Genomic DNA, 27,537 nt, shown 5'->3' with positions numbered 1-27,537 from the left:
AGAAAAATTTTATTTTTCAATTTAAAAACGTTGGAACATGGAATCTTAGCATTACTGTGGTTGTATATTTATAGATTTATATTTTATAAGTATATAAATACTTACATACTTATGCTTTTTATTACTCTTAATGTCATACTGAACTAAAATATATGTTCTCACAGTATGGCTTAGGGGGTTTTCTTTCTCTCTTTTTTCTTCTTTTTGGTGCTGAGGATTAAGCCTAGGGTCTTGTACATGCTAGGCAAGCAGCACTCTGTCACTGAGCTATCTTCGGCTCCTTTTTTTTTCAATCTTTTATATGGTGACAGTGATTTTTTTGCAATTAAAATCGATAGGAAAAAAAAATCGATAGGAAAATGTCTAGAAAATGACTGGTATACCTTATATGGTGTGCCCAAGGAAAAATACATTGCTATTTTACATTTTGAGTATCGAGAACATTCTAAGTGTACTATGGTTTAAAGATACAGTTTAGGTTATAAAAGAACTTTCTGAAGACTGCCTGTGATTATCTTTTAAAAAATATTTATTTATTTTTAGTTGTAGTTGGATGCAATGCCTTTATTTATTATTTTTATGTGGTGCTGAGTATTGAACCCAGGGCCTCACACATGCTACGCGAGTACTCTACCACTGAGCCACAAACCCAGCCTGCCTGTGATTGATTATCTTGAGTATCTTCTTTTGAGCTGGGAGTGGTGGCTCACTCCTGTAATCCCAGTGACTCTGGGGGCTGAGGTACTTCAAGGCCAGCTTTAGCAATTTATCAAGGCCCTAAGCAACTTAGAGAGACCCTGTCTCAAAATTAAAAATAGAAAGGGCTGGGGATGTGGCTCAGTGGTTAAGCAGTCCTGGGTTCAATCCCCAGTACAAAAACAAACAAACAAACAAACATCTTTTTAATTTTTTATGTACATGAAAATTATATAAAATTCAACTTTGTCAGTAAGTAAAGTTTTATTAGAATGTAACTATACTCATTTGTCTGTGTATGTGTTGTTTATGGCTGCTTTGTCACTACAGCAACAGTTGAATATTTGTGAATAAGATTCTATGTGATACTTTCATTGCTTTATACTGCTGCTTGCCACACTATAAAGCAAAGAGATCTTTGCTGTAGCATTTATTTTTATTACAAGTGTATATCATGTTAAAAAAGAAATTAAAAGAGAAATATAGACTTTTATTTTATTCATTTTTTGTGTATATTAGTTATTGAAGGACAAAATATTTTATTTATTTATCTTTATGTGGTGCTGAGGATCGAACCCAGTACCTCACATGTGTGAGACAAGCACTCTACCCCTGAGCCATAACCTCAGCCCCACTAGCCCCTTTATATATTTTATTTAGAGACAGAGTCTCACTGAGTTGCTTAGGGCTAGCTTTGAACTCGAGATCCTCCTGCCTTAGCCTCCCAAGCCACTGGAATTACTGGTGTGTGCCATTGCGCCCAGTTGGTAATACCATTTTAACACATTTCTTGCTATAATTTATTTCAGGATCTTACTTAATTATACAAGCATCTTTATATGGATATTCTAATTTTATACAACTTACATGAAATATTAATATAAATCTTATAAAGAAATAAGAGCCCAGTGTGGTGGTGCACGTCTGTAATTCCAGTGACTTGGGAGGCTGAGGCAAGAGAATCAGAAGTTTGAGGCCAATTTGGGCAACTTAGCAAGACCTGTCTCAAAAAATACAAAGGATTGAAGATGTAGTTCAGTGGGAGATTGTCATTGGGTTCAATCCCCAGTACCACATACATACAAGCAGCAAAATAGTTTGGTGGCATCTCCTAAACAGAAGAACCCAAAATGCTAGCAACAATCATCAAAACTGTGTGATACTGGCCAAGGGACAGATACACAAATTAATGGAACTGAATAGGGTGTGCAGAAATAAGATGATTATTTCTTGAGGCAGGTTCTCATTCTGTTGGCCAGTGTAGCCTTGAACTCATGGCTTTTCTGCCTCAGTCTCCCAGCCACTGCTGAGATTACAGGCTTACACCACCATGCCCAGCTGAATGTACAGAAATAAACCAATAAACATGGTCAGTTGATATTCAACAGAATTACAAAGGCAATTCAGTGAAGGAAGAATAAACTTTTTAAGAAATAGTGCTGGAAAAACTGAACATCTGTATTCATAAACAAAATTAACCACTCATACCCAACCATATGTACAAGTTAATTCAATTAGGAAAAAGTTTTTTTCACCTTTGATGAGGTAAAGAAAAGTTGTTTCTATGGCTGAGCTAACTAAATACAAAAATCTGCTTTATAATAAGTGTTAAAGTCACTTATGTTATGATTCCTTAACTTTTTCTTTTATTTTTTTTCCAAAATTGTCTTGGCTATTTTAGTTTCTTTTCCTTTCCATATAAATTTTAGAATCAGCTTATAAGTTTCTACACAAATGTCTGCTGGAATTTTTATTGGGATTTTGTTCATCCTATAGTTCCATTTGGATAGAGTTAACATCTTAACAATATGGAATTTTCCAGTCTATGCATATGGTTTAATTTCCATTTATTTAGATCTTCTTTGATTTCTTTTATCAGGGATCTGTAGTTTTCTATGTAATTCATGTACTTATTTTGTTAGATTTATATTTAAGTATTATATGTTTTTGAATGCTATTGTGAATGGTATTGTTTCTTAAATTTCAATTTCAAATTGAGTTGTTCATGATGAGCTTATAGAAGTTTGATAATTTTCGTATGTTGAGTTTGTATCTTGCAACCTTGCTAAACTGACTTGTTAAATCTATTAGTCTTTTTGTAGATTCATTGGAATTTTCTACATAGGCAATTGTATCATGGATATTGAATTTTGTCAAGTGCTTTTTCTGAATTTAGATAGGATCATGTATTTTGTTAGTTGTTAATATGACACATTACATTCATTTTTAAATGTTGAAACAGTCATGCTTTTCTAGGATAAGCCCCATTTGATTAAAGAATACGTACTTTTTTGGGGGCGGGGGAGGTACCAGGAATTGAACTCAGGGGCACTTGACCACTGAGCCACATCCCTAACCCTATTTTGTATTTTATATAGCTACAGGGTCTCACTGAGTTGCTTAGCTCCTTGCCTTTGCTGAGGCTGGCTTTGAACTTGTGATCCTCCTGCCTCAGCCTCCCAAGCCGCAGGGATTACAGGGGTATATGCCGCTGTGCCTGGCTTGGAATAATACTTACTTTTTGTTTAATATCTTTATATTTATTTATTTATTTCTATGTGGTGCTGAGGATCAAACCCAGGGCTTCACATGTGTAAGGCAAGCATTCTACCACTAAGTCACAACCCCAGCCCATAATACTTACTTTTAATGAAACATTTCAAACATATACCAAAGTGGAGAGGCTAGTACAAGAAACCTCCCTATACCCATCACCTAGGAGAATACTTGCTATTCATTTGCACGAGAATCTCAGCAGCTGAATTTGTTAAGGTGTTTTTCTGATGCTTCTAAGAGTTTGTTGTTAAGAGGTAGAGATCCCTGGCTAGTGGTTTGGAATTACCTAGTGTATCTCCACACTAGTTACTTGCCATTCCAAGGATTTTTGCTGCCCTCCCTCTTTCCCTTATCACTCTTTTAGATTCTCAGTGTTGATAGTAGTATAGTTAGCTTAAGCCCTCTTTCTCATTCTTCATGAAGTTTGATTTGCACCCATTCTCCCCCATTTCTCTCTAACTTGCATCTAAGTGTTGAGAGCCACAGACGAAGGGGCCCCAGCAAACTTTCAGACTGCCAGCTGATGAGCTGAAGGGGCCCCAGCAAACTTTCAGACTGCCAGCTGATGATTGGCTCACAGCGGCCCCAGCAACATCTAGCTGATTGGCTCCTCTGCGGTGATGCTCATTGGGCTGTTTCCCTGCCCTTTCAGACCACGGAGCTGCTCATTGGGGGACTTTTTTGGCTCCGCCCATGCGACCCAGCCAATCGGCCTCAAGAGCAGGAGGATTGTGGGAGGAAGAGGTTGTTGGGGTGTGTGGCTTGTGGGAAGCCGGTGGTGGCAGTTGGGCTCTGAGGGTTTTTTCCTGAGGAGCTGTTTTGTTTATCGTGTGTGGTTCTAAAAATAAAGTTAGTTTCTTTTGACAAGTGGCTCCTGAATTGTGCCCAGCCAGACTGCGGCATCTAAGGGCCCAAAGAAGTTAACAATATCTCTTTCTTGCTAAAATTTTGAGGATTGTTACTATAATAACAATAATGGATAGAAAGTTTTTTCTTAAATATTACGCTACAAATTGCTTAGTATTGAACATGTTTATTTTCACTGCCAGGGCTTAATGAGTCAATCCCCAGATGTGCCGTTTTAGTGTTCATTTGTACTTATCATTTTAATATTTGGGTTTTTATCATCTTTAAGTCATCTTTATATTGATGGTGGATCTGTTTGCTGGAATTTCCTATAATTTTGCTTTAATGCAATGATGGTTAAAGTAAATACCATTTTGGAATTTGATCAGATTGCTTCAATCAGAGAATGGTTTTCCTGTGGCAAGTTGAGATCCTCATGCAGAGATATATTTTTTGCCATGGTACCCAGAGCAGATGTTAATATTCTAAAGGGAGCTTTCTTTCAATGAACATCAGATTTAGTGCAAGATTTAAAATTAGGAATCAAATGGATTCTTTCTAATTATTAGAAGCTCATTATATTTTTTTAAGAGAGAGAGAGAGAAAGAGAATTTTTAAAAATTTTTATGTGGTGCTGAGGATTGAACCCAGTGCCCTGCGCATGTCAGGCGAGCACGCTACTACTTGAGCCACATCCCCAGCCCGCTCATTGTGTTTTTAAGTGTATGAATCATACTGTGACTAGAACATTTTGTGTATATCCAAATCAGGTATTTATGGGAGCTCTGATTTTATAATTATCATTAATCTAAACATTAATTTTTACCTATTCAATTTCAAAGTGGTTGTGGCTTCTCAATGAAATACAGGATTCATACTTTCTTGTCTCTATAATATTCTTGTCTAACTTCTCATAAGTTCTTGAGTAGATTGACTTCAGTTTGCCTTGTTTTCATTACAAAAAAAATCAACTAATTGGCACATCATGATTCTTTATGAAGATTGATACATTTCCTTAGTTTAAGAGTTATGTAAAATGTGATAATAACTAATATATGGGCATCTATTTGTGGGAAAAGCAGTATTTCTTATTTGTTGACTATATACTCTGATTAGTTAACACTGTATTGATGTTTGTGGTTAGAAAAGCTTTATTTAGAGGAGTGGGAGGGAAAAGGAGGGGGCAGGGGATTAGCAAGGATGGTGGAATGTGATGGACATCATTATCCAAAGTACATGTATAAAGACTGGAACTGGGTGTCAACATACTTTATATAAAAACAGATTTGAAAAATTGTGGTATATATGTGTAATAAGAATTGTAATGCATTCCACTGTCATGTATTAAAAAATAAAATCAATAAAACTTAAAAAAGTATAAAAACTTTGAAAAACTAAAAAACAAAAAAAAAAGAAGAAAAGCTTTATTTACATAGTATAATATGCCTTCTCCTAAGTTTTCTGTCTCTGAGGCATCCATGTGAATACTTGAATATGAATTTTCCATTTTCACATGCTCCAAAAGTAGATTTTAATTTGTATTCACTCTCTACCTTGCCATAACTCCAATGTTAGAGGCTCCTGCATTACTTTGTTCCTCTACAGACCAAATGAGGCTACAGTTGCCTTTAATTTTCTTTGGAGAGAGAGCCAAGTTGGAAAAGATGGGAGGTTACAGGTACTTATTTTTTTTACTGTTCTGCAGTTTTCTCAAATGAGTTTATAATATTCAAATTTATAAAAACATTTGTAACATTTTTCACTAATCATAACTGTGCAAAAATTAGTTAAGTATCTTACAGTTTGTTGATTAGGAAAGAGGATAACAAAAGGAGTTCTGCAAACTTCAGTCTTAAGACTTTAAAAATGAGTTGTTTAATTTCAGTGAGTAATATATATGACATATGTATTTGATTTATCCTCAAAAGAAACCAATTAAACCTCCTCCACTTGATTTAAGGTGGGGCTGGTACTGGAGACCAGAAGAGAGGCTGAAGCTTACTAATTACATAGTAGTGTTTGTGCTAATTGTAGTAAAACTATTTTAACCATCTGGAAGCTAGTTCACATAATTGTTCTTCAAGTGATTTAGGTACTTACTCTCCACAGACAACTAATGTATTTTCTGAAACCCCCAACTCCATGACTGGCAAACTATTTGGGGTGATTATTTGTTTGTGCTGACATGTTCATATATAACTATAAGGCTAGATTACATTTTGATATTTGCAAGTACATTGTTATTTCCCAAAACAGCCTACTCGCACCCCACTCATATCTAAGACTTCTATTGCCTCTGCATCTTCCCAGAATTCACCACTGCCTAATAAGATCTGTTCAAGGTCAGACAAATGCAATTGAATTTTGATTTAATTGTAAAGGAAGAATAGCAGTGAGGTAATGTGAAAGCAGTCTGTGTTACCAGTAATGATTTACACAAATCCCAGTGACAGATACTCAAGCCTACACTTTCCAGGGCACATTCACAATTTGATTGCTAAACATACGAAGAAAGATACTTCTGTTTTTTTCAGCTCTTCCTGCCCTCCATCTGTCAAAAACCCTTGTAAAATAGGATATATTTTTGACTGTTCTTTTTTTCTTCCTTTAGAAAATATTTTACTAAGTGTTAAGTCCTCTAAGCCCAGGGACAGATTTATTGTGAAGTTAGTGAAGCTTATGTTTCAGAGCCTCTCCTTTGCATTGACCTCCTTCTACAACCCTGGAAGGAGTTTTAGCAATGTGTTCATATGGTCACATGTTTTTGTACTATTTATAAAAGTAAAATATTTTAACCACAATCTTTAAAAACCCCTGTTCGTTTCCACTTTAATCCCTCTTAGAGCTTCCCCTTTGTGTTGGAGTGGCCAGGAGTATTTTGGGGATCTCAGAGGAGGTTAAGTTGGAGATATTTTTAGTTTGGGGTTAGTGGACTCTTTAGCTAGGTGTGAGTCTTGGTTACTTCTGTATATGGTGAAGATTTTTGCTAGGAATAGGAATGACTTCCAAAACCCCTATCATCGGAGGCACCAACAGAGTTGTGACATGAAGGTATAGGGCTCAGTGTAAAACTGGTAAATTAATGCTATCAACGGAAAGACTACATAAGATTAGAAACTGTATTAGTAAGCTTGAAATGCCCTGAAATTTTATAGTTTGTATAGGAAAGAAACTCAGTAGTTATCCCAAATTTGAGAATAGCTCTAAAAACTTAACAGTTTTTGTGAATTGTGATGAATTTTAATGTTGAAAGGAAATTTTCTAAACTATTACTAATCAAAAACATTTTAGAGATGGGGATGTAGTTCTTAGGTAGAGTTTCCCATCCCCAGTGCTGCAGAGCAAACAAAAACAACATTCTATTTAGAGGAAAGACCGAATTATCTGTCTTCTCTGTACAGAAAGTGTTTTTATGAAGTCATTGTCAAAGGAAGCATGAAACAATGTACAGCCAGATGTGTAGGAAAAAAAAAAGAGGTGTATCAGACTTTATTAATAAAAATGTTATTTTTATGGATGTTTATGATATTGTGATTTAACAAATTTGTAGTGTGATTTTTATTATATACTCAGTATACTTACTTTTATATAGAATATTATTTATAATCCTATATGTTTATTTTATGTGGATGTAAAATAAATATTTTATAAAGTTATTTATTGTTATTTGAGTTTCAGAGGCCATAAAATGTGGATTTGCCTCTTTCTAGGCACCATAGAGCAAATTGTCCTTGTCCAAATATAATTTATATTCAGAAAGTAGGTCAACATGATAATACATAAACATTACCCACTTTTTAAAGAATATTAAGGTTTAAAATTTCTGTCATAATTTTCAAAGTTACAATTAAAATTATGTGCAGTCAATTTAGAAACCAGATTTCAGGATAGCAGTGTTTTAACTAAATCAGAGCTCTTGGTAAGCTGGGCACAGTGGCGCATGCCTGTAATAAAGCACTCTAGGTTCAATTTCTAGTACCCCAAGCCCCCCAAAAGGAGCTCTTGGGGGCTGGGGTTGTGGCTCAGTGGTAGAGCACTTGCCTAGCATGTGTGAGGCCCTGGGTTCCATCCTCAGCACTGCATATAAATACATAAAATAAAGGTCCATCTACAACTAAAAAAAATATTTAAAAACAAAGTTCATGGTAGTGTTTGGATTGAAGTAATACAATTGTGATTATTCAATCAAGTATGATTGTTTTATTGAAAAATGCAACAGTGGAAAAGATTAAAGTTTTAACAATTCAAGGAGCATGAATAGTCAAGAAGTCTCTTTTTTTCCCTTTCAAAATGTGTTCTGTTTAGTTATACATGACAGCAAAGTATATTTTGACATATTTATACAAACATGGAGTATATCATTCTAATTAGGATCCCAGTCTTGTGGTTGTACAGGATGTGGAGATTCACTGTGGTATATTCATATACGTACTTAGGAAAGTTATATCAGATTCTTTCCACTGTCTTTCTTATTCCTGTCCCTCCTCCCTTCTCTTTATTCTTCTGTGTCTAGTCCACTGAACTTTTATTAAGATGTCTCTAAGTTTTGAATGAACAGAAAGAATATGATTAATTTTTATTTGCAGGTTTATCATGTGAATACACTTTGGGAATTGTATCTTAAATTATACATTAAATGAATATAATACTCTTGTTTTTCCTGCCAATGTTAAGAGTAGACTTTAAAGGGATTAAACTGAAGTTTAATTTAATCACCCCAGCAGTTTGTTCAAAGGAAAAATAAAATGGGCAGATAATGTGAAGTTCTTTCTCTGGGATCGTTTGGCCTTTGTGAAGTAAAAATGTAAAAACAAATTTAATTAGATATAAGTACTGAATGATTCCAAAGGTTAATGTCTTATTAACAAATTACTTTGTCCCTGAAACTTATAACGCTAATTTTTTGAGTGCTTTTAACATTTACTCTGATAAACACTGGTACCTGTTCTCTTTATATAGACTATCTTTTATAAAAATGACCACCTAGTCAGGCTCAGTGGTGCATGCTTGTAATCACAGTGACTCAGGAGGCTGAGGCAGGAGGATCACAAGGTCAAGGCAAGCTTCAGAAAATTAGTGAGACCCTGTCTCAAAACAAAAATTAAAAAGGCTGGGGGTGTAGTTCAGTGGTAGAGTGCCCCTGGGTTCAATACTTAGGACTACAGAAAAAAAATGACTATCTAAGGGAAAAGAATGGCTTTGACCAAATTATATTGTTGTATTGTGTACATAAAATGAATCCCACTATTATGTATAATTATCATGCACCAATAAAATATGGAAAAATGACTACCTAGATGCTATCATTACTAAATTTCTTCTATGAATCAACAAATACATTCCTAGCTCCCCTTAAAATTAACTAATTTTTTATTATTGTAAAAGTAACACATGCATAGATTAAAATCCTACTCCCATAGGAAACAAGTTATCCTATATATGTGTGTATTCTTCCAGAAAGACAATAAATATAAAATTATGTATATATGTATATCTACCAAATATATGTGTGTGTGTGTATATATATATATATATATATATATATATATATAATTTCTTTATAAAAATTGAAGCATACTGTACATATCATTCTGCACCTTGCTTTTTTCACTTAGTAAATACATTTTAGATATTGTTCCATATCAATATATAAAGAACCCATCTGATATTTTTATTTGTTTGAGATTTTTTAAATTTCCTATAGCAAATGATAGTGTATTCAACATTTTGTTCTTCAGATTAATGTTCTTTTACTTACTCTATATTAGGGTAATATAGGCATTTTGATTGTTATAAATTAGCAGATAATAATCACACATCCATTAAAATGTAGAATCAGCTTTTCACAAAGGCTTAGGCTTCTGCACTCTATTCCAAATATCAAAGGAAAGTCAAATAAATCCAAGATAAAACCTAGCAGTGGAGAAATGGTGTGAAGGGGATTTTCACTATTTCCTTTTTATACTGTTGTATTTAATTTTTTATAATGAATAATCATATATTGTATAATTTCTGAAGCAAATTAAAATGTATTAAAAGTGAAAATTGAAAAGCACTCAATTTACAGGAAGCCTAGTTTATGAAAAACAATGTTACAACTTAAAAACTAAAATGTATACATCTCTCATCTTCAAACATTCGATTTTCTTGAAATTTTAGATCAATTTTGAACTATTGTCTTAGTTTCTAACAGTTGTCTTTTGCCAATTCATAAGTTGATTTAATAATTTTAAGGCTAACCTTTACTTAGATTGGTCAAAAGGATAATTTTATCTTTTGGTGCTGAGGCTTGAATCCATGGCCTCACATATGCTAAGCATGAACTCTTATCAATGAACTGCAGCTCTGGTACCCCCAAAAAATGTTAATAGAGCTGAATGGCATCCTCTTATATGATATTTTAATTTTTAGCATACTATAGTGAAGCACCAAAGCAGAGTGTTACTCTATTAATGTACATGTATTCTTTTTCAATAAATAATGTAATTTTATTGTAACTTATATATATATATATAAATAGGGCTCTTATTTATTGTAATTAGTTTTTACTTGATTCAAAAATACATGAGTGATATAAACATATTAGAAATTCAGGATAATGGTTGAATCACTTCACTTTTCTGACTTCAATTTCTGTATGTGTAAAATGGCAGAATCTTTCCAACCATAAAAAACTTTGATCACCTCTGTGTTGAATCATTAGATGAACATGAAAGAAAGTGGGCTTCAAATCTTCTGAGATTCCTACACTGAGTAGCTTGTTAACCTGATATATAAATTGGTTCCTAGAAGATAAAAAAGAAATTTTACTGTGCTAAAACATTAGCCAAGAACTTTTCCCAAAATGACTTAAAAATGGGGAAATATTAAAATGTCCTGATTTTCAATTTTGCTAAAAACCCAAATTAATTTGTTTTCTAAGTCATTTCTAATTTACATTAGCATGGGAGAAGCAAAGAAATGTAGAGGGGAATAATAAACTGAAGTAAAATTTGGTTCAAATGCTAGAAATATTTAATGCTATTCAGGTTTATTTTTTATTTGTAAAACATACATTGTTCAAATCACAGGCACATGATTTTAGTTTTTTTTAAATATTTATTTATTTATTTTTAGTTCTCAGCAGACACAACACCTTTGTTGGTATGTGGTGCTGAGGATCGAACCAGGGCCGCACGCATGCCAGGCGAGCGCGCTACCGCTTGAGCCACATCCCCAGCCCCGATTTTAGTTTTTCAAGAAATTGGACATCATTGTGATTTACCAGCCTATATTCTCAGAAATCTTTACATTTAGGTCTAAGATCTATTTTGTTTGGGATAGTTTGTTTTCTTGCTTTTTCATATTGTTTGTATGTCTACTCATCTATTTTGAATAAATTTTAAATGTATTAAGAAAAAGAAATTGGACATCATCTAACCTAATCATTTATAGATTGAAAGAGCATGGATTTTGGAGTTACTTACGTTTGCATTTGAATTCTAGCTGTTTCATTTTCTTGCTGGGTTTTCTGGGCAGTTTCTTCAGTTTCCTAGCTTTTTATACATACAGAATTGGATTGCCATTGTCTTAGTCTCTTTACTTGCTATAACAAAATAGAATAAACTGGGTGGCTTATAAACAATAAAAATTTATTTCTTATAGTTCTAAAATCCATGCAACAGCAAATTCACTATCTGGCAAGGGCTGACTTCTGGTCCTTAAAGGTGTCTTCTTCCTGGATCTTCATATGGTAGAACCATCTATGTGAGCTCTCTGGTGCCTCTTTGATAATTCATCCTAATTATGAGAGCTCTGCTTCATGATCCCCTCACCTCCCAAAACCCCTCCTGGGGGGTTAGGGTTTCAACATGAATTTTGTGGGGACACATTCAGACTGGCACCTTTCATTATCAAATGAGGAAGAATGCAAAAGAGTAAAATGTACTAATGACAAAACCCAAGAAGAGATATTAACAACAGTTTTTAGCTTTTATAGAATGTTAGAGCTTAAAAGGAATATTGTCCAGTCTGTCAGGAAGTAGAAGCCCTCAGAGGTAGGGTTCATTTGTCCAAGCTTTTAGCTTTCATATTGCCTAAGAATATAAGATGCAGCCTTTATGTATTATGCAAATTATGCAGTGTTGAGAGCCACAGCCCAAGGGGCCCCAGCAAACTTCCAGCTGCCAGCAAACTTCCAGCTGCCAGCTGATGATTGGCTCACAGCGGCCCCAGCAACTTCTAGCTGCCAACTGATTGGCTCCTCTGCGGTGATGCTCATTGGGCTGTTTCCCCTCCCTTTCAGACCACAGAGCTGCTCATTGGGGGACTTTTTTTGGCTCCACCCACGTGACCCAGACAATCGGCCTCAAGAGCAGGAGTCGGGGAGGTTGAGAGGCTTGTGGGGAGCCGGTGGTGGCAGTTGGGCTCTGAGGGTTTTTCCTGAGGAGCTGTGTGGTGTGGCGTGTGTGTTCTAAAAATACAGTTCGTTTCTTTTGACAAGTGGCTCCTGAATTGTGCCCAGCCAGACTGCTGCATTTGGTGGCCCGTACTGGGAACGAACCCGCGACCTTGGTGTTATCAGCTGGAATTTTGCTGGGGCCCCTTTGGCTGTGGCTCTCAACATGAAGAAGTTGTATTCAAAAAGTATACTGTGCCTGAATTTTACCTTTGACATTTCAGGAGACACAGAATGCCACAAACATTAAAATAATGGATCCTTTACAACTTCTGTCAGCACCCTGTCTACTGTTATAAAGCTATAAAGGCTACAGATTATACAGAATTTGGTTTATTTTCTTTTTCCCTCTCCCACTACTGCCTTTACCCAAATACTGAAAAGTCCTTCATCTTGAGTACCTCCTATGTTCATAGTTGTATGCTGTTGTTTACTTTCCAGAGGAACTAATAGGAACTAATAGGAAATAGTTTCTCTGAAAATAAAAATAATAGTATTGGTTTCTAATGAAAGATTCTGAGAAAAAGAAACTTTTGAAACTCTGAAACAATGTGAGGACTTGGAGGAGGCTAGCACAGGGCCAGGCATTATAATAGGCATTCAAATATTTGTTGACAAGATAAATGCCATTTAGCTTCCTGCCCAAGGATTTGGCACCCCAAACTGTATTGTAAAATTATCAGCTACTATGAAAATTTCTTCTTCAAATGAAATAAGATTCACTTTACTTTGAAAACTTAGGTTTGAAAAGTTTTTTTTGATATTAATATTCAGAGGGAAAGTTAAGTGCTATTACCCTAAAGGGGAACATTGAGTATAGATGGCCAGCTGAAAGAAGTGGGAAGTTAATAAGTAAGGAAGTGTGTTCCCTTTCTGCAGCATAAATAGCACAGGGTAATATAACCTTTTGGTATAGTATATTATACATAGTCTCATTATATCTTTTATGAATAAAATATGGGCTAAGGCAATACAAAGTATAGCAAATCATCCAGTGATGAAATTATTTTTGCTCTTAAAATCAGAAAAATTTCTCATTGTGTATGTTAGTAAAATGACAATGTTAAGGGGAGAATTTAGCTCAAAATCAGTCTTGATACCAGACATAATATATTCAAACCTAAAGGGAAAATAATTCTTTACATTGTCACTTTATCAGAAAAAATGTAGTAGTACCTAAAATAGTACTGTCCAAGAATGTTCCATACTGATGGTAATGTTCTTCATATGCTCTATCAAATATGGCAGCCACTAGCTACATTGAGTCATGTTGACCATTGAACACTTAGGATGTGGCTGGTGCAGCTGAGGAACTGAACTTTTCATTTTTTTGTTTTGTTTTCAAAAATTATCATCCAGTAGTATTGACTTTTTTGGTATAGAGTTCTTTGAATTTTTTTTTTAGTTTTGTGAATGTTAATACATGTATAGATTCATACCACCAGGATAGCACAGTCTCATCACCCCTAAAAACTCTGTTGTGATACTTGGCCCCCACCCTTAGCCCATGAAAACCACTGATCCAACTTCCCCTTTAGTTATCATGTATACATTATTGAATGTCACTTTCTTCTTTTTTTTCCATGTTGCAGGGATGGAACCCAGGGCCTTGCATTTGCTAGGTAAACATTCTACCACTGAGCTACACCCCCAGTCATAAAGTCTTTTTTTTTTTTTCCTTTTGCATGGATGAGATGGAACCAAGGGTCTCACATGCCACATCCCCAGCACCCCTAGTCATTTTTTAAATAAGAAAATCATTGATCTCAGAGGAGTGAGATGAAAGTTTAAAAGAGGATCTCTTTGAAAACACAGAGACACAAAAGCTTCCATGTGATAGTGATTGTCATAATATTGCACATAATATTGTATCCTTTTCAAATCTGTGTCTCAACTATATGTGGTTTACTGTTCTGAATTTTCCCATGGAAAATTACATAATGTAATCCAAATCCAATATAAATTATTTTTCTAGTTCTGTTTTGGATCATTTGTGATAGTGATCTCTTCTTTAACAAGAACAAGCTAACCAACTAGAATTATCTGAGTGATAGAAACTTTCCATGCCATAAGCAATTTCAATTTTCATCAAATACATAGTCATTGGTTATCAAGCTAAAGGAAGAAATAAAGAATAAAGTCCATGAAAATAAGTGAAAATTTTAATTATATAATCATTGTAGAGAGTTTAATATGGTATGTCCCACTCTGAATTATATTTAGCTTTATTTTGAGTTGTTTTTGTTGTGTGAAACAAAGCTTTCACTCTAAATTAATAAAAATAGTAATACCTATATTTTAGATACCTTTTGAACATTAATATTCTACTGCTATCTCAAAACCGATAGGTCTAGAACTATATTCATTACCTCTCCTTTTTCTCTACTTTTACCTCTTCTTCTTTTTTTCTTCCTCTCTTTCTAATATTATTTAATGGCATTACCATCTATCCACTGGCCCAAGCCAGGAATTTATGAATTATCCTAGTCATTCCTTACCCTCTACATCTGATTAGTTAGGCCCTGCTGTACTAAATGTATCTTGGAACTGCCTCTGTTCTGTTTACTCCAGTGTGCATGTTGTAATTCAGAATCTATTGCACCACTGTTGTAATTGTAGTAGCCTCCTCTTTGATCTTCCTTCCTCCTTTATTACTGCACCCCACCTTATCATATTCCATACAGCCTCTGAAATGACTCTTCTCTGTAGTGCCAAATCTAATCATGTCATTTCCCTGCTTAACTTATCCATGCCTCACCACTTACTAAAAGATAAATTACAAAACAATATTGTTATGTGAGACCCCATAATGGAGCAGTTGTCTATTTCCCCAGCTTCTCATCTCTCACTACTCTTGTGCTTCCAGTTGTCTACATTTCCCTGCCTCATACATCCTTGCTGATTCCTGTTTATCCTTTAATGCTCAGATATTATCTTCCCTCACCTCTGTTCCTAGGGATGAATGAGTGTCCATTTTTTCTAGAGTCTTTATGCCAGTATTGCTCCTTATGATTATGCCATGTTCACTTTGTATCCTGAGAATCCCATTTCCAGGCACATACAATAAGTTCTTGATAATAATTAGTGGGTAACTTTTATATAACTTATTGCTGCTACAAAGAATTTTCCTATCTATTTACTTATATGATCACTATAAAAAAACCCTATAAGAACACAGGGCATATTTTCTCATTTTTTAGATGGTGGAACTAATAGAGGGTGGTTGGCTAATAAGTAGTAGAGAATTATAGTTGGAATTAACTATAATTAACCCAGTATTTGTGAATGTGTGTGTTCATCATAAATCTTTGTAATATGTTAGCCAAAGAGATGTAGTCATGACAGTAGTTAAATTATATGCTGTAACTGAGCTTTAAGAATACAACCATTGGGGGGCTGGGGATGTGGCTCAAGCGGTAGCGCGCTCGCCTGGCATGCGTGCGGCCCGGGTTCGATCTTCAGCACCACATACAAACAAAGATGTTGTGTCCGCCGAAAACTAAAAAATAAATATTAAAATTAAAAAAAATAACTCTTTCTTTCTTTCTTTCTTTCTCTCTCTTTCTCTCTCCCTTCCTCCCTCCCTCCCTCCCTTTCCTTCCTTCCTTCCTTCCTTTCTTAAAAAAAAACAAAAGAATACAACCATTGGGGGCTGGGGTTGTAGCTCAGTGGTAGAGCGCTTGCCTAGCATGTGTGAGGCACTGGATTTGATCCTCAGCACTACATAAAAAACAAATAAAGGAATTATGTCCATCTACAACTAAAAATATTTTAACTAATACAACCATTGTTTTATAATCTAATCAGGCAAAACACCAAAAGTTCCTTTTTCTGTCAGAAAATGTGCTAGTGTCATAACAAGGATTGAGTGAGGCATATCTTACACTTAAATGTGAAAACCCAATCATGTTTATGAACCATAAAAGAATCAATAAAAGTGTTCTGGTTTTGAACAAAATTAATACTATACTGTAGTAACTTAAGAGTAATAGGAGTATATGCTACAAAAACCTATAAATATTACCTTCACTCATAAACTGGCAGGTTAGTGTCTTTTCTTGCCAACAGTTATCTTAATTGAACATTTTATATGAGCAAAATTCATGTTACCTTTTTATTTTCTATAGCTAATCCTGCTTCCCATATAACCTTTTGAATTAGTAGACTGTGAAGTATTGGAATAGTCATGAAAGGAGATGGTAGGAAAGAGTAGTTTGTGCTGTGTTGTGAAATTCTAGGGTGTATTTGTCCATGTACATATTTCAGATAGTTGACTGGTACCATAGTCACGTAGGCTTTACCTTTCTTTTAAATAGACAAGACATTTTATGTTCCTTTCCAATGAGAATAGTATAATGAAAAATAATAAATTATTTATTATTATTTACTCCAATTAGATTGAGTTATTTTATTTTTCTTGAATGTGATAATAATTATTGACATTTTTAAGATCCTCTATCATGTGAGCCACACACTGGGGCACATGCCTATAGTCCCAGCAACTTGGGAGGCTAAGGCAGAAGGATCACAAGTTCAAGGTCAGCCTCAGCAACTTAGCAAACTCCTGTCTCAAAACAAAAAAATAAATAAGTAAAAAGGGCTGGGGATGTGAATCCATGGTTGAGTGCCCCTGGGTTCAATCTCTAGAACCAAATAAATAAATAAAACCCAATGTCCTATCACTTAATTAAACTGACTTCTGAAATTTCCTCCCAAAAGGTTTCACTGGAAGAGAAAAATGCGACGATTATTTATGACCCTAAACTGCAGACTCCAAAGACCCTACAGGAAGCTATCGATGACATGGGCTTTGATGCTATTCTCCATAATCCTAACCCTCTTCCAGTTTTAACCGATACTGTGTTTTTGACTGTTACTGCTTCACTGGCTCCACCTTGGGACCATATCCAAAGCACATTGCTCAAGACCAAGGGTGTGACAGACATTAAAATTTCCCCTCAGCAAAGAACTGCAGTAGTGACAATCATTCCTTCTATAGTGAATGCCAATCAGATAATAGAGCTGGTTCCAGACCTCAGTTTAGATATTGGAACTGTAGAGAAAAAAACAGGAACTTATGAAGACCACAGTATGGCTCCAGCAGGGGAAGTCATGTTGAAGATGAAAGTGGAAGGAATGACCTGCCATTCATGCACTAGCACTATTGAAGGAAAAATTGGGAAACTGCAAGGTATTCAGCGAATTAAAGGTAATAGTTCCAATATGATTTTGTTGTTTTATAAAGCTTAGTTTTCGGGTTTGATCTTTTAACCTTTTGCTTTCTTCCCAAGCATGGGTTTTGAATCCATAGGACTAGAATTCTTACCACTTCGTTGAAGTTTGAGGCATAGCATATTCCCAGCATTAATGTCAATAAAGTTAATTATTATAATTAAAGGTTATGGGAGTCTTGAACTTTAGTTTGGCAGAAAGGACAGCTGGGGTAGTGATTCCTGGAGTTCAGGGTTCTTACCACAACATGCCTGGGAGACTCTTTAAGTTTCTATAAACCTGCATAGAAATATATTAGAGACCATAGCAACAGTGATGATATCTTTTATTTCTTTCCACTTCATGTCAATCACATTTTATGAAAAGAACAAAATTATTTTAAGAACAGATGTTGAGAAGAATGAGAGAGAAATAATTATTGATTCTGAAGGGGTGCAGGAATAACTGACTTAAATAATATTCATGTTTCTTTTTATTAACTAGTTTCCCTAGACAACCAAGAAGCCACTGTTGTTTACCAACCTCATCTTATCACAGTAGAGGAAATAAAGAAGCAGATCGAAGCTGCAGGCTTTCCAGCATTCATCAAAAAACAGCCCAAGTACCTTAAATTGGGAGCTATTGATGTAGAACGTCTAAAGAACACACCAGTGAAATCTCCAGAAGGATCACAGCAAAGAAGTCCATCATCATCATATACCAATGATACAACAGCCACTTTCATCATAGATGGCATGCATTGTAAATCATGTGTGTCAAATATTGAAAGCGCTTTATCTACACTCCAATATGTAAACAGCATAGTAGTTTCTTTAGAGAATAGGTCTGCCGTTGTAAAGTACAATGCAAGCTCAGTCACTCCAGAAATGCTGAGAAAATCAATAGAAGCTGTTTCACCAGGGCAATATAGAGTTAAGATTGCAAGTGAAGTTGAGAGTACCTCCACCTCTCCCTCCAGCTCATCTCTTCAAAAGATGCCTTTGAACATAGTTAGCCAGCCTCTGACTCAAGAAACTGTGATACACATTGATGGTATGACTTGTAATTCTTGTGTACAGTCTATTGAAGGTGTAATATCAAAAAAGGCAGGTGTAAAATCCATACGAGTCTCCCTTGCAAATAGCAATGGAACTGTTGAGTATGACCCTCTACTAACCTCTCCAGAAACCTTGAGAGAAGCAATAGAAGACATGGGATTTGATGCCGCCCTATCAGGTAACTATCACTTTTTCTTTGACTTCCCTAATGTTCTTTTATTTTTATTTTGCCACTTTATTTGGCTTTCAGCAATGAGAAATGATTTATGGGCACTGAAATTCCACTTTTTACGAACAAGTCCTAGGGAGGTAGCCAGCAGCACATACAAAGATGCCTAAGGATGTTTGAATAATTATTTACAGTATTTGAAAAACTGTAAACAATAAGTAAATCATGGTATAACCATGTGATGAAATGCTGTGAAGCCATAAAAAATGATGGTATTAAAGATAAGTAATACTATAGGAAAATGTCTGAGCTATTTTGCTAAATGAAAAAAAAGCTAAAATTCCACATGTGTCCTGCAATCAAAATTATAAATAAATGTATATGAATTCATTTCTGTAATGAATAAAAATGAATAAAATTCCGCAGGACATGGACCAAAATTTTAATAGTGTTTATCTTTTATTTATTTATTTAACGAGCATCATACATAGTAGCTGGGTTCATCCCAATAAAATCATACATGCATGGAATCTGACCTGCTATATTTCAGTTCCTGTTCCCCCCCAAATTGTGGTTTTCTTTGATTGGTAGGATAAGAATGATTTTTTTTGTTTTCATTGTGCTTTCCTGTGTATTATACATTTTTTACATCAATGATGTATGTATGTATTTATATAATGAGGGAGTCAAATGTTATTTTAAAAAGAAATGGTAGAAATAAATAATAAGATTTAAACTGTGACTTTAAATTTAGACATCCAAATTAAACTGATTCCAGACCTGTTTCAAATTTTTCATATTTCCTGATAGCTCTTACTTTTTAACTGGAAACAAAAACATATATCCAGTGGAATTTGCCTATGTGAACTTGTTGTTTTGAACCAGAATTGAACCTGGCCTTGAATTAAACTAAAGAATTGACTTAATGAAATTTCTTGCCTTAATGACTAAAACAAATACAAATGTTTTCCAGACAGTGTCATTAACCTTTGCTATTCTGATTAGAATGAAAGATATCAAATAGTAATAGTCCCTTTTTATGCTCACTCAGACTAAATCAAAGCTTTTAGTAAACACATGCCTAGATTATTATGGTACGTAAGTGTCAGTGGGAGAGGACCTTGAGGAATAAAAAGCATTCTTAATTTTCATATTGATGACAAATGGTAGAAATTATATAATTCTCACATTTAGAAGTTGACATGTACATAGTGAATATCCCTAATCTGAAAATCCAGAATTCAAAATGCTCCAGAAAAACAAAATGCTGCAAAATTCATAACTTTTAAAAAAATTAATAGTTGTAAATGGACAGCATGCCTTTATTTGTTTAGTTTTTTTATGTAGTGCTAAGGATTGAACCCCATGCCTCACAAATGCTAGGCAAGTGCTTTGCCATTGAGTTATAGCCCCAGTCCCAAAATTCAAAACTTTTTGAGTGCCAACATGATGCCATTAAGTGGAAAATTCCACACTTCACCACATGTGATGGGTTGCTGTCAAAACATAGGCAGACCAAAAATATTTTTTAAAATTATTTTCAAGATTTGCAGATAAGATGTATACGAAACACAAATGAATTTCATGTTTTGATTTGGGTCCCATCCCTATATATTTCATTGCATTTAGGCAAATGTTCAAGAATCTAAAACACTTCTGACCTCAAGCATTTTTTTTAGTTGTTTTTTTTTTTTTAGTTATACATGACAGTAGAATGTATTTTGATATAATGTACGTATATGGAGTATAATGTATTCTAATTAGGATCTCATTCTTGTGGTTAAACATGATGTGCAGTTACACTGGTCATGTGTCCATATATTGAGCATAGGAAAGTTACGTCTGATTTATTCTACTGTCTTTCTTATTCCCATCCTCCCTTCTGTTCATTCTCCTTTGTCTAATCCAATGAACCTCTGTTCTTCCCTCTCCCCTTATTGTGTGTTAGCATCTACATATCAGAGAGAACATTGGCTTTTGGTTTTTGGAGATTGGCTTATTTCATTTAGTATGATATCCTCCAATTCTGTCCATTTACCAGCAAATGCCATAATTTCATTCTTCTTTATGGCTGAGTAATATTCCATTGTGCATATATACCACATTTTCTTTATCCATTCATCTGTTGAATGACCCTAAGCATTTCTGACAAGGGCTACTCAACCTGTAGTTCACATAATACCATAAAATTCACCCTTTGAAAGTACAGACTTAATTTGCTGTTAGTATATGCACAGTTTTGCAGGCATCACCATTATATAGTTTAGTACATTTTTGTCATCCCCCAAAGACATCCTATACCCATTAGCACTCCCCACTTTTCCTTCCCCCCCGCCCTTAGTGACCACTGTTCTTTGCGATCACTATTATATTAAAATATTAATAACACACATTAATTATTCAGATTTGTGAGATTCACTGATGTTTTTATACATGCATATGTCATACACTGATCACATCTGTCTACCCTTCTTCTGCCCTCTCTCCCACCTCCCCTATCTCATATAAATGGGATCATATACTATTTGTCCTTTTGTGTGTCTGGAATGTTTTACTTTGCATAATGTTTTCAAGATGCATCCATATTGTAGGATATGTCAGAACTTCATAATATTCCACTGTATGGAATATATACCACATTTATTTCTTCATTCATCAGTTAATAGAAATTTGAGTTGTTTCTACTGTTAGCTATTATGAATAATGTAACTGCTCTAAAAATGTGACACATAATTCCTTATTAGAAAATTATACAAAATATTAAAGTTAAAGAGCCTCCAGTACCAAAAGACTGAAAAACATTTAGGGAATCTATAATTGCAAAAGGGAATAATTATGAAACTGGAAAGAAAATTTAAATTGGATAGATATATTGGAAGTGAGACTATATCAGGTAGCCATAAAAATGACTAAAATTAGTTTTAGCAAAATTTAATTTTATCTGTTACCATTTACAGTGTTTTTATTTTTACTACTTACAGTTTTGAAAAACTTTCAAAATGACAGAATTTGAAATTATGTTGATTTGCATTTCAGTAATTCATAATGTTGGATTTTTTTCAGAGTTTCTATAAAATCAAAATACTTTGGCATATATTTAGTATAATTTTGTTGATGATGAATACCACCTAAATAAGTTTCGTTTATATCAGTATCATTAAAACAAGTTGCTTATATTATAATATTCATTTGCGTCTTACACATAGGAACCCAAATATAATTAATTTATATCACATATAATATAAAACTGAAGTATTTTTCACATTCAGATCTGGTATTTGTCATTACATTAAGCAAGGGCCCCATAAACTTTCAGACTAAACTCAAAAAGGAAATTTTTCCTATTTACTTGAGTCTAAATTTTTGCAACTTGAAGTGTGGTTCACAGATCAGCAACATCAGCATCACTTGGCAGTGTGTTAGAAATACAGACTCTCTAGTCCACTGCTGACTTATTGAACCCAAATCTACATTTCAATGAGCTCTCCAGGTAATTCTTATGTACATTAAAGTTTGAGAACACTGGTCTAAATAATGTGCTCTGTTGACCTCTATGAATAAAATGAATTGAATTTATATTAGCCTTATTTACACAAAGTTCAGAATCTTCATTTAATCCAATAAAAATATATTAGCCAGGCTAGGTGGCGCACACCTATAATCCAGCAGCTCGGGCGGCTAAGGCAGGAGGATCATGAGTTCAAAGCCAGCCTCAGCAAAAAGCAAGGTGCTAAGCAACTCAGTGAGACCCTGTCTTTGAATAAAATACAAAAAAGGGCTGTGGATGTGGCTCAGTGGTCTAGTGCCCCTGAGTTCAACCCCTGGTACCCAAAATAATAATATTAAATAATATAATTTAAATAGCCACCATTTTATGATATCTTGTATAACAAATGAGAGCAGAGCTGCAACTTCCCAATTTCCTTAGGTGTTTTCAAAGATGGACTTGAGCAACAGAATTTCTTTTTTTCTTTCTTTTTTTGGTGATGCTTTTCCTCAAACCTGGGGTCTGACACATGCTAAGCAAGTGCTCTATTACTGAGCTAGACCCCTACCCCAATAGGAGAAATTTTGATCAGACTAGTAATTGGAATTCAAGAGTACTTGTTCAGTCCCTGATACCATATAGAGATCCAGCTAGTCCTCGGGAACCATCAATACAACATGCACAGTAACTTTTAACATTTTTAAAAATTTCAACCTATTACTGTCAAGGGCCCTATGAATTAATTATTCAAAAAATAATTATCAGAAACTGGTTATATGGCCTGCATCTGTTAGGGCTCATAAAAATACGTTAATGGATATGATAGGTTAAAATGAAACAAAACCCTTGCACAATGAATGTTACTCTAAAACAATTAGAGCTGCGACAACAGTGACCCATGTTATTGGGATTAAAGGTTGATATCAAATGACTTCAACCTGTGGTTCTGCTAGAGATCAATCAGAGTTCAAGATTCTGCCAGAATTGTGGCTAACCATTTTAATTTTCTGAGTATCAGTGTCAGCGCTAATCCTCTACTCAGAGTCTGCCCCTGTGACTTGTTCTCTGATGAAGGGATCAACGCCTTTTGCTTCTGTGTCCTGCATGGGTCATAAATGTTAAAGGAGGATGTGAGAAAAATGGGAGACACCTTTTATCACAATCATCAATATTGTCATTCTAGTAAAGTAAAAAGACATGCAATATGTGAAGTCTTCATTAACCAATTAAAGAACACAAAATACTCTTAAGTTTCTTCCTTTTATAACTTTTATGTTTTCAGTACTGAGGATTGAACTCAGGGGTGCTTTACCACTAAGCTACATCCTTAGCCCCTTTTTATTTGGAGACAGGTTCTTGCTGTGTTGCTGAAGCTGGCCTTGAATTTGTGATCCTCCCACGTCAGCCTCTTGAATCACTGGGATTACAGTCATGTGCCACTGCACCAGGCTGTAATTTTTTTTTTTTATAATTTCAAATTTACAAGAAAATTGTAAGAACAGTAAAAAGAAATCCTGTTTATCAATTTCATTTATATCCCCAGTTGTTCATATTTCATTACCTTTGTTTTCTCATTCTCTGATATACATTTATGTATATACACACATACATATGTGAATATTATTTTGTGTGTGAACTATTTGAGAGTAAATTGCAAACATGATGTTTATCATTGTTTTTCAGCCATTTTTAGATTATATATTTGTTACATTACACTGAGCCCCTTCCACTTTTGAGTATTGGATTGTAAATCCTTCAGATTTTTAAAATCATTTCTAATTATTGCCTCAAGTATAGGAAAAACAACTTTCCTTTTAATTTATTTAAGCATAAGAAGTGTTGTAGAAAAGCTAATTACAAGCCAGCCAGGGGCTGGGGATATAGCTCATTTGGGAGAGTGATTCCCTAGTATGCACAGAGGCCCTGGGTTCAATCTCCACCACCACCCAAAAAAGTCAGACATACATCAACCATTTGTTCATTGTGACCTTTTAGTACTTCACTGTCTTTGTGAAAGGTAGAAGCTTTTGTTATTTGATTGCCACACTCACAGGGCTAAAGGTCACAATTTTATGACTTCTAAATAAAAAGTCATGCCTCAGTAACTGAAGGGTCCACCTCTGTGACTTTAATACTGTACTTCCAGAGTGTGAAAATTTCAGATGGTATTCAAGGTTACCTCTGGTACCTAAAATAACTAAATGGCTCTGAAACAAGACTTACAGTGATGGGCACGACAAACCGTTTTTTCTCATTGTCTAAGTTCATGATTAAGATTCAGTAGTAATTATGAGAGAATGAAGGAAGTTTCTGGCTATATTAGAATAATGGATTTATTCAAAGCCCAAGTTATTACCTTTTGCTGAAGGAGCCTACTTTTTGAGTCCTTTAAGATAACAGTGAAGCTGGGTGAAGTTGCTCATGTCTATAGTCCTAGCTACACTGGAGGCTGACACAGAAAGATCGCAAGTTGGAGGTCAGCCTGTTTCAATTTTTTTTTAAAGGGCTGAGGATCTGTCTCAGTTGTGCTTTCTTAGCATGGATAAGGCCCTGGTTTCAATCCTGAGTAGTGTAAACAAACAAACAAAACAAAACAAAAAGGGTGGTACTATTTGGTAAATTTTCTCCTTCAGTAATCTAAATAATATTGTTATAATATGAATGAATAGTTTTCCAAAGTGATTCACTTAAGATTAGATATTGGAGCTGGGGTCGTGGCTCAGTGGTAGAGCGCTTGCCTAGCATGTTGGAGGTGCTAGGTTCGATCCTCAGCACCACATTAAAAAAATAAAATAAAGGTATTGTGTCCAACTATAACTAAAATATGTGTGTGTGTGTAAAAAGATCAGATATTGACAAATTTAGGAATGGGGAGAATATGGTCCTTTACTATTGAAACTGTCTTTTGCTGTACCCATATTGGGCCGCATGGCCATCAGCTGGGAGACTGGTGGAAATGCAGAATCCCAGGTCCCAACTACAGTGTACAAAACCAGAATCTGCATTTTTTATTTGATGTTTTTAGATATTTGTGACAATAGAGTGTATTTTGACATATTGTACATACATGGATTATACCCCGTAACTTTATTTATTTATTTATTTTTATGTGGTGCTGAGTATTGAACCCAGGGCCTTGCACATGCTGGGTGAGCGCTCTTCTGCTAGCCACTACCCCAGCCCCTTATATGAGAAATCTGCATCTTTATTCTTTTGGGGAAATGATCAGGCTTTTGTTAAAGTTTCTTCCAAAGATGCTCTTCTTCAACATCCTAGAAACTGTGCATGCAAGGGTTCTTTTGTGCACTAGCCCAAATAGAATTGCATCAGTTTTTTTGGTCCAAGTGGGAGAAAGAACAAGTTAGATAGGTCAGTAGAAATTTCCATATCACCTCTTCATGAACAGGAGAGGAAAAATTTTGGCATTTTATAGGTGCAGAATTGTATTAGAATGATCTTTCCCTTTTTGGGAAGCGATTAATACCTCAATGGCTAAACTAGGACATATTTTCTGAGACTGTAGGGGAGCTTCTGGGATGACAATTGTTCCATGGTTTATAAATATTCTATATAGAGATTCTCTGAATACTCCTTTATGCAAAATAAAGACTGCTTCTTATTCCTTGCCTCTTATACTGTCCACAAAGACATTTTAAATGTGTGCTAAAAATTCAAACTATAAGGAGCATCAGTAGAGGGAATTTGTTCTTCTCTCATTCTATCCCTGCCTTAACCCCACTCCAGAAGTAGTCACTGTTAAATTTGTTATATAGCTTTCCATGCTTTCTTATGCATATGCCCGCAACATTTTAGATGAAGTCATATTGCAATGCTGTTTTATAAACTGCCTTTTGTTCCACTTAATAGTCTTCCCTTATCCAGGGTTTCACTTTTAAGTTTTCACTTACCTGGATTCAGTCACAGTCTGAAAATACTGTTTTGTTGTTGTCATTTTGTGATAGGGATTAAACCCAGGGGCACTCTACCACTGAGTTACATTTCCCAGCCCTTTATATTTTTTGAAACAGGATTTTGCTAAGGTGCCCATTCCTGCCTCAAATTTACAATTTCCTGCCTCAGTTTCTCAAATTGCTGGAATTACAGGAATGTGCCACCATACCTGGCTGAAAGACAGACTGTATTTGCATAGCTTTCAATACAGTATATTGGGCACTGTTGAAACTGGAAGTTAATGCTGGGAAAGTGTAAAGACTACATATTTGCTGAGGACTTGTAGGACCTTTTTGGTTTTAAATAAATGAGTTGGCAGTGCTTGGGGATGTGGATTGTAATATGTGACAAGGTGGCAGTTGGAGAATAATCAATATCACAAATTAAAAGAATCTTTCCCTTTCTTCTAGATACAAATGAACCATTAGTAGTGATAGCTCAGCCCTCATCAGAAATTCCACCTTTGTCATCAACTATTGAATTAAATAAGACAATGACACCAGTTCATAATAAGGAGGAGGTGAAGTCTTCATCTAAGTGTTACATACAGGTTACTGGCATGACTTGCGCTTCTTGTGTAGCAAACATTGAAAGGAATTTAAGGCGTGAAGAAGGTAAGGCACTTAAAGCTTGATATTTTGTATACTAATTTTAGAATTCTTTTCCTTTTGTTCTCTTATGTGTTTTGTAACCACATTTATGATTCTTCATAAAGCTGTCAGTGATATGCTGAACCACCCTGATGTCCTAATAGCCAGTTTTTGTTAGTGTTATCTCATTTACCTCATGGTTACATTTTAATGTCAATGACAATTACAGAAAAAATAGCAGAAGGAAATATACAGGATTACTCTTCTTTATGAATCATGGCTACAATGGATTTTAAGAAACAAATTTTCTGTTAAAGCTATGCTTAAAACTGAAAATTAGAATCCATCAGGGTTTCATTGTTACCATACCTGGATCAAGGAGTCGATCAAAAACAATATATTTTTAAATTATATTTGTTCTCTTCTAACAGTTTGATATCTGATCTTTGCTGATGGTAAAACTGTCCAAAAATTGCTTAATATTGTATCCAGATTTTAAGTTACAAATTTTAGAACATCTATACCACTATTTTTTT

At 34.8% G+C, this 27,537-nt stretch overlaps 1 protein-coding gene and 1 non-coding gene across 4 annotated transcripts in view; one reads left to right on the top strand and one right to left on the bottom strand.

The window, feature by feature from the left end:
* Atp7a (ATPase copper transporting alpha) overlaps positions 1-27,537 on the top strand; it is a 140,420-nt gene that overhangs the window by 76,921 nt on the left and 35,962 nt on the right. For all 3 annotated transcript variants that reach the window (XM_077107695.1, XM_077107696.1, XM_077107694.1), the window contains 3 exons: positions 17,255-17,744; positions 18,251-18,982; positions 26,822-27,025. In XM_077107695.1, the coding sequence (XP_076963810.1) occupies positions 17,255-17,744; positions 18,251-18,982; positions 26,822-27,025 (1,426 nt within the window). The remainder of the gene's footprint in view (positions 1-17,254; positions 17,745-18,250; positions 18,983-26,821; positions 27,026-27,537) is intronic.
* On the bottom strand, positions 16,364-16,464 carry LOC143639601 (small nucleolar RNA U13). Its single transcript, XR_013154745.1, has one exon. It is a non-coding gene; the product is annotated as a small nucleolar RNA U13 (small nucleolar RNA).

The sequence above is a fragment of the Callospermophilus lateralis genome, chromosome X (genome assembly GCF_048772815.1).
Source record: "Callospermophilus lateralis isolate mCalLat2 chromosome X, mCalLat2.hap1, whole genome shotgun sequence".
Lineage (NCBI taxonomy): Eukaryota > Metazoa > Chordata > Mammalia > Rodentia > Sciuridae > Callospermophilus > Callospermophilus lateralis.
This window is presented reverse-complemented; position numbering and strand designations above follow the sequence as displayed.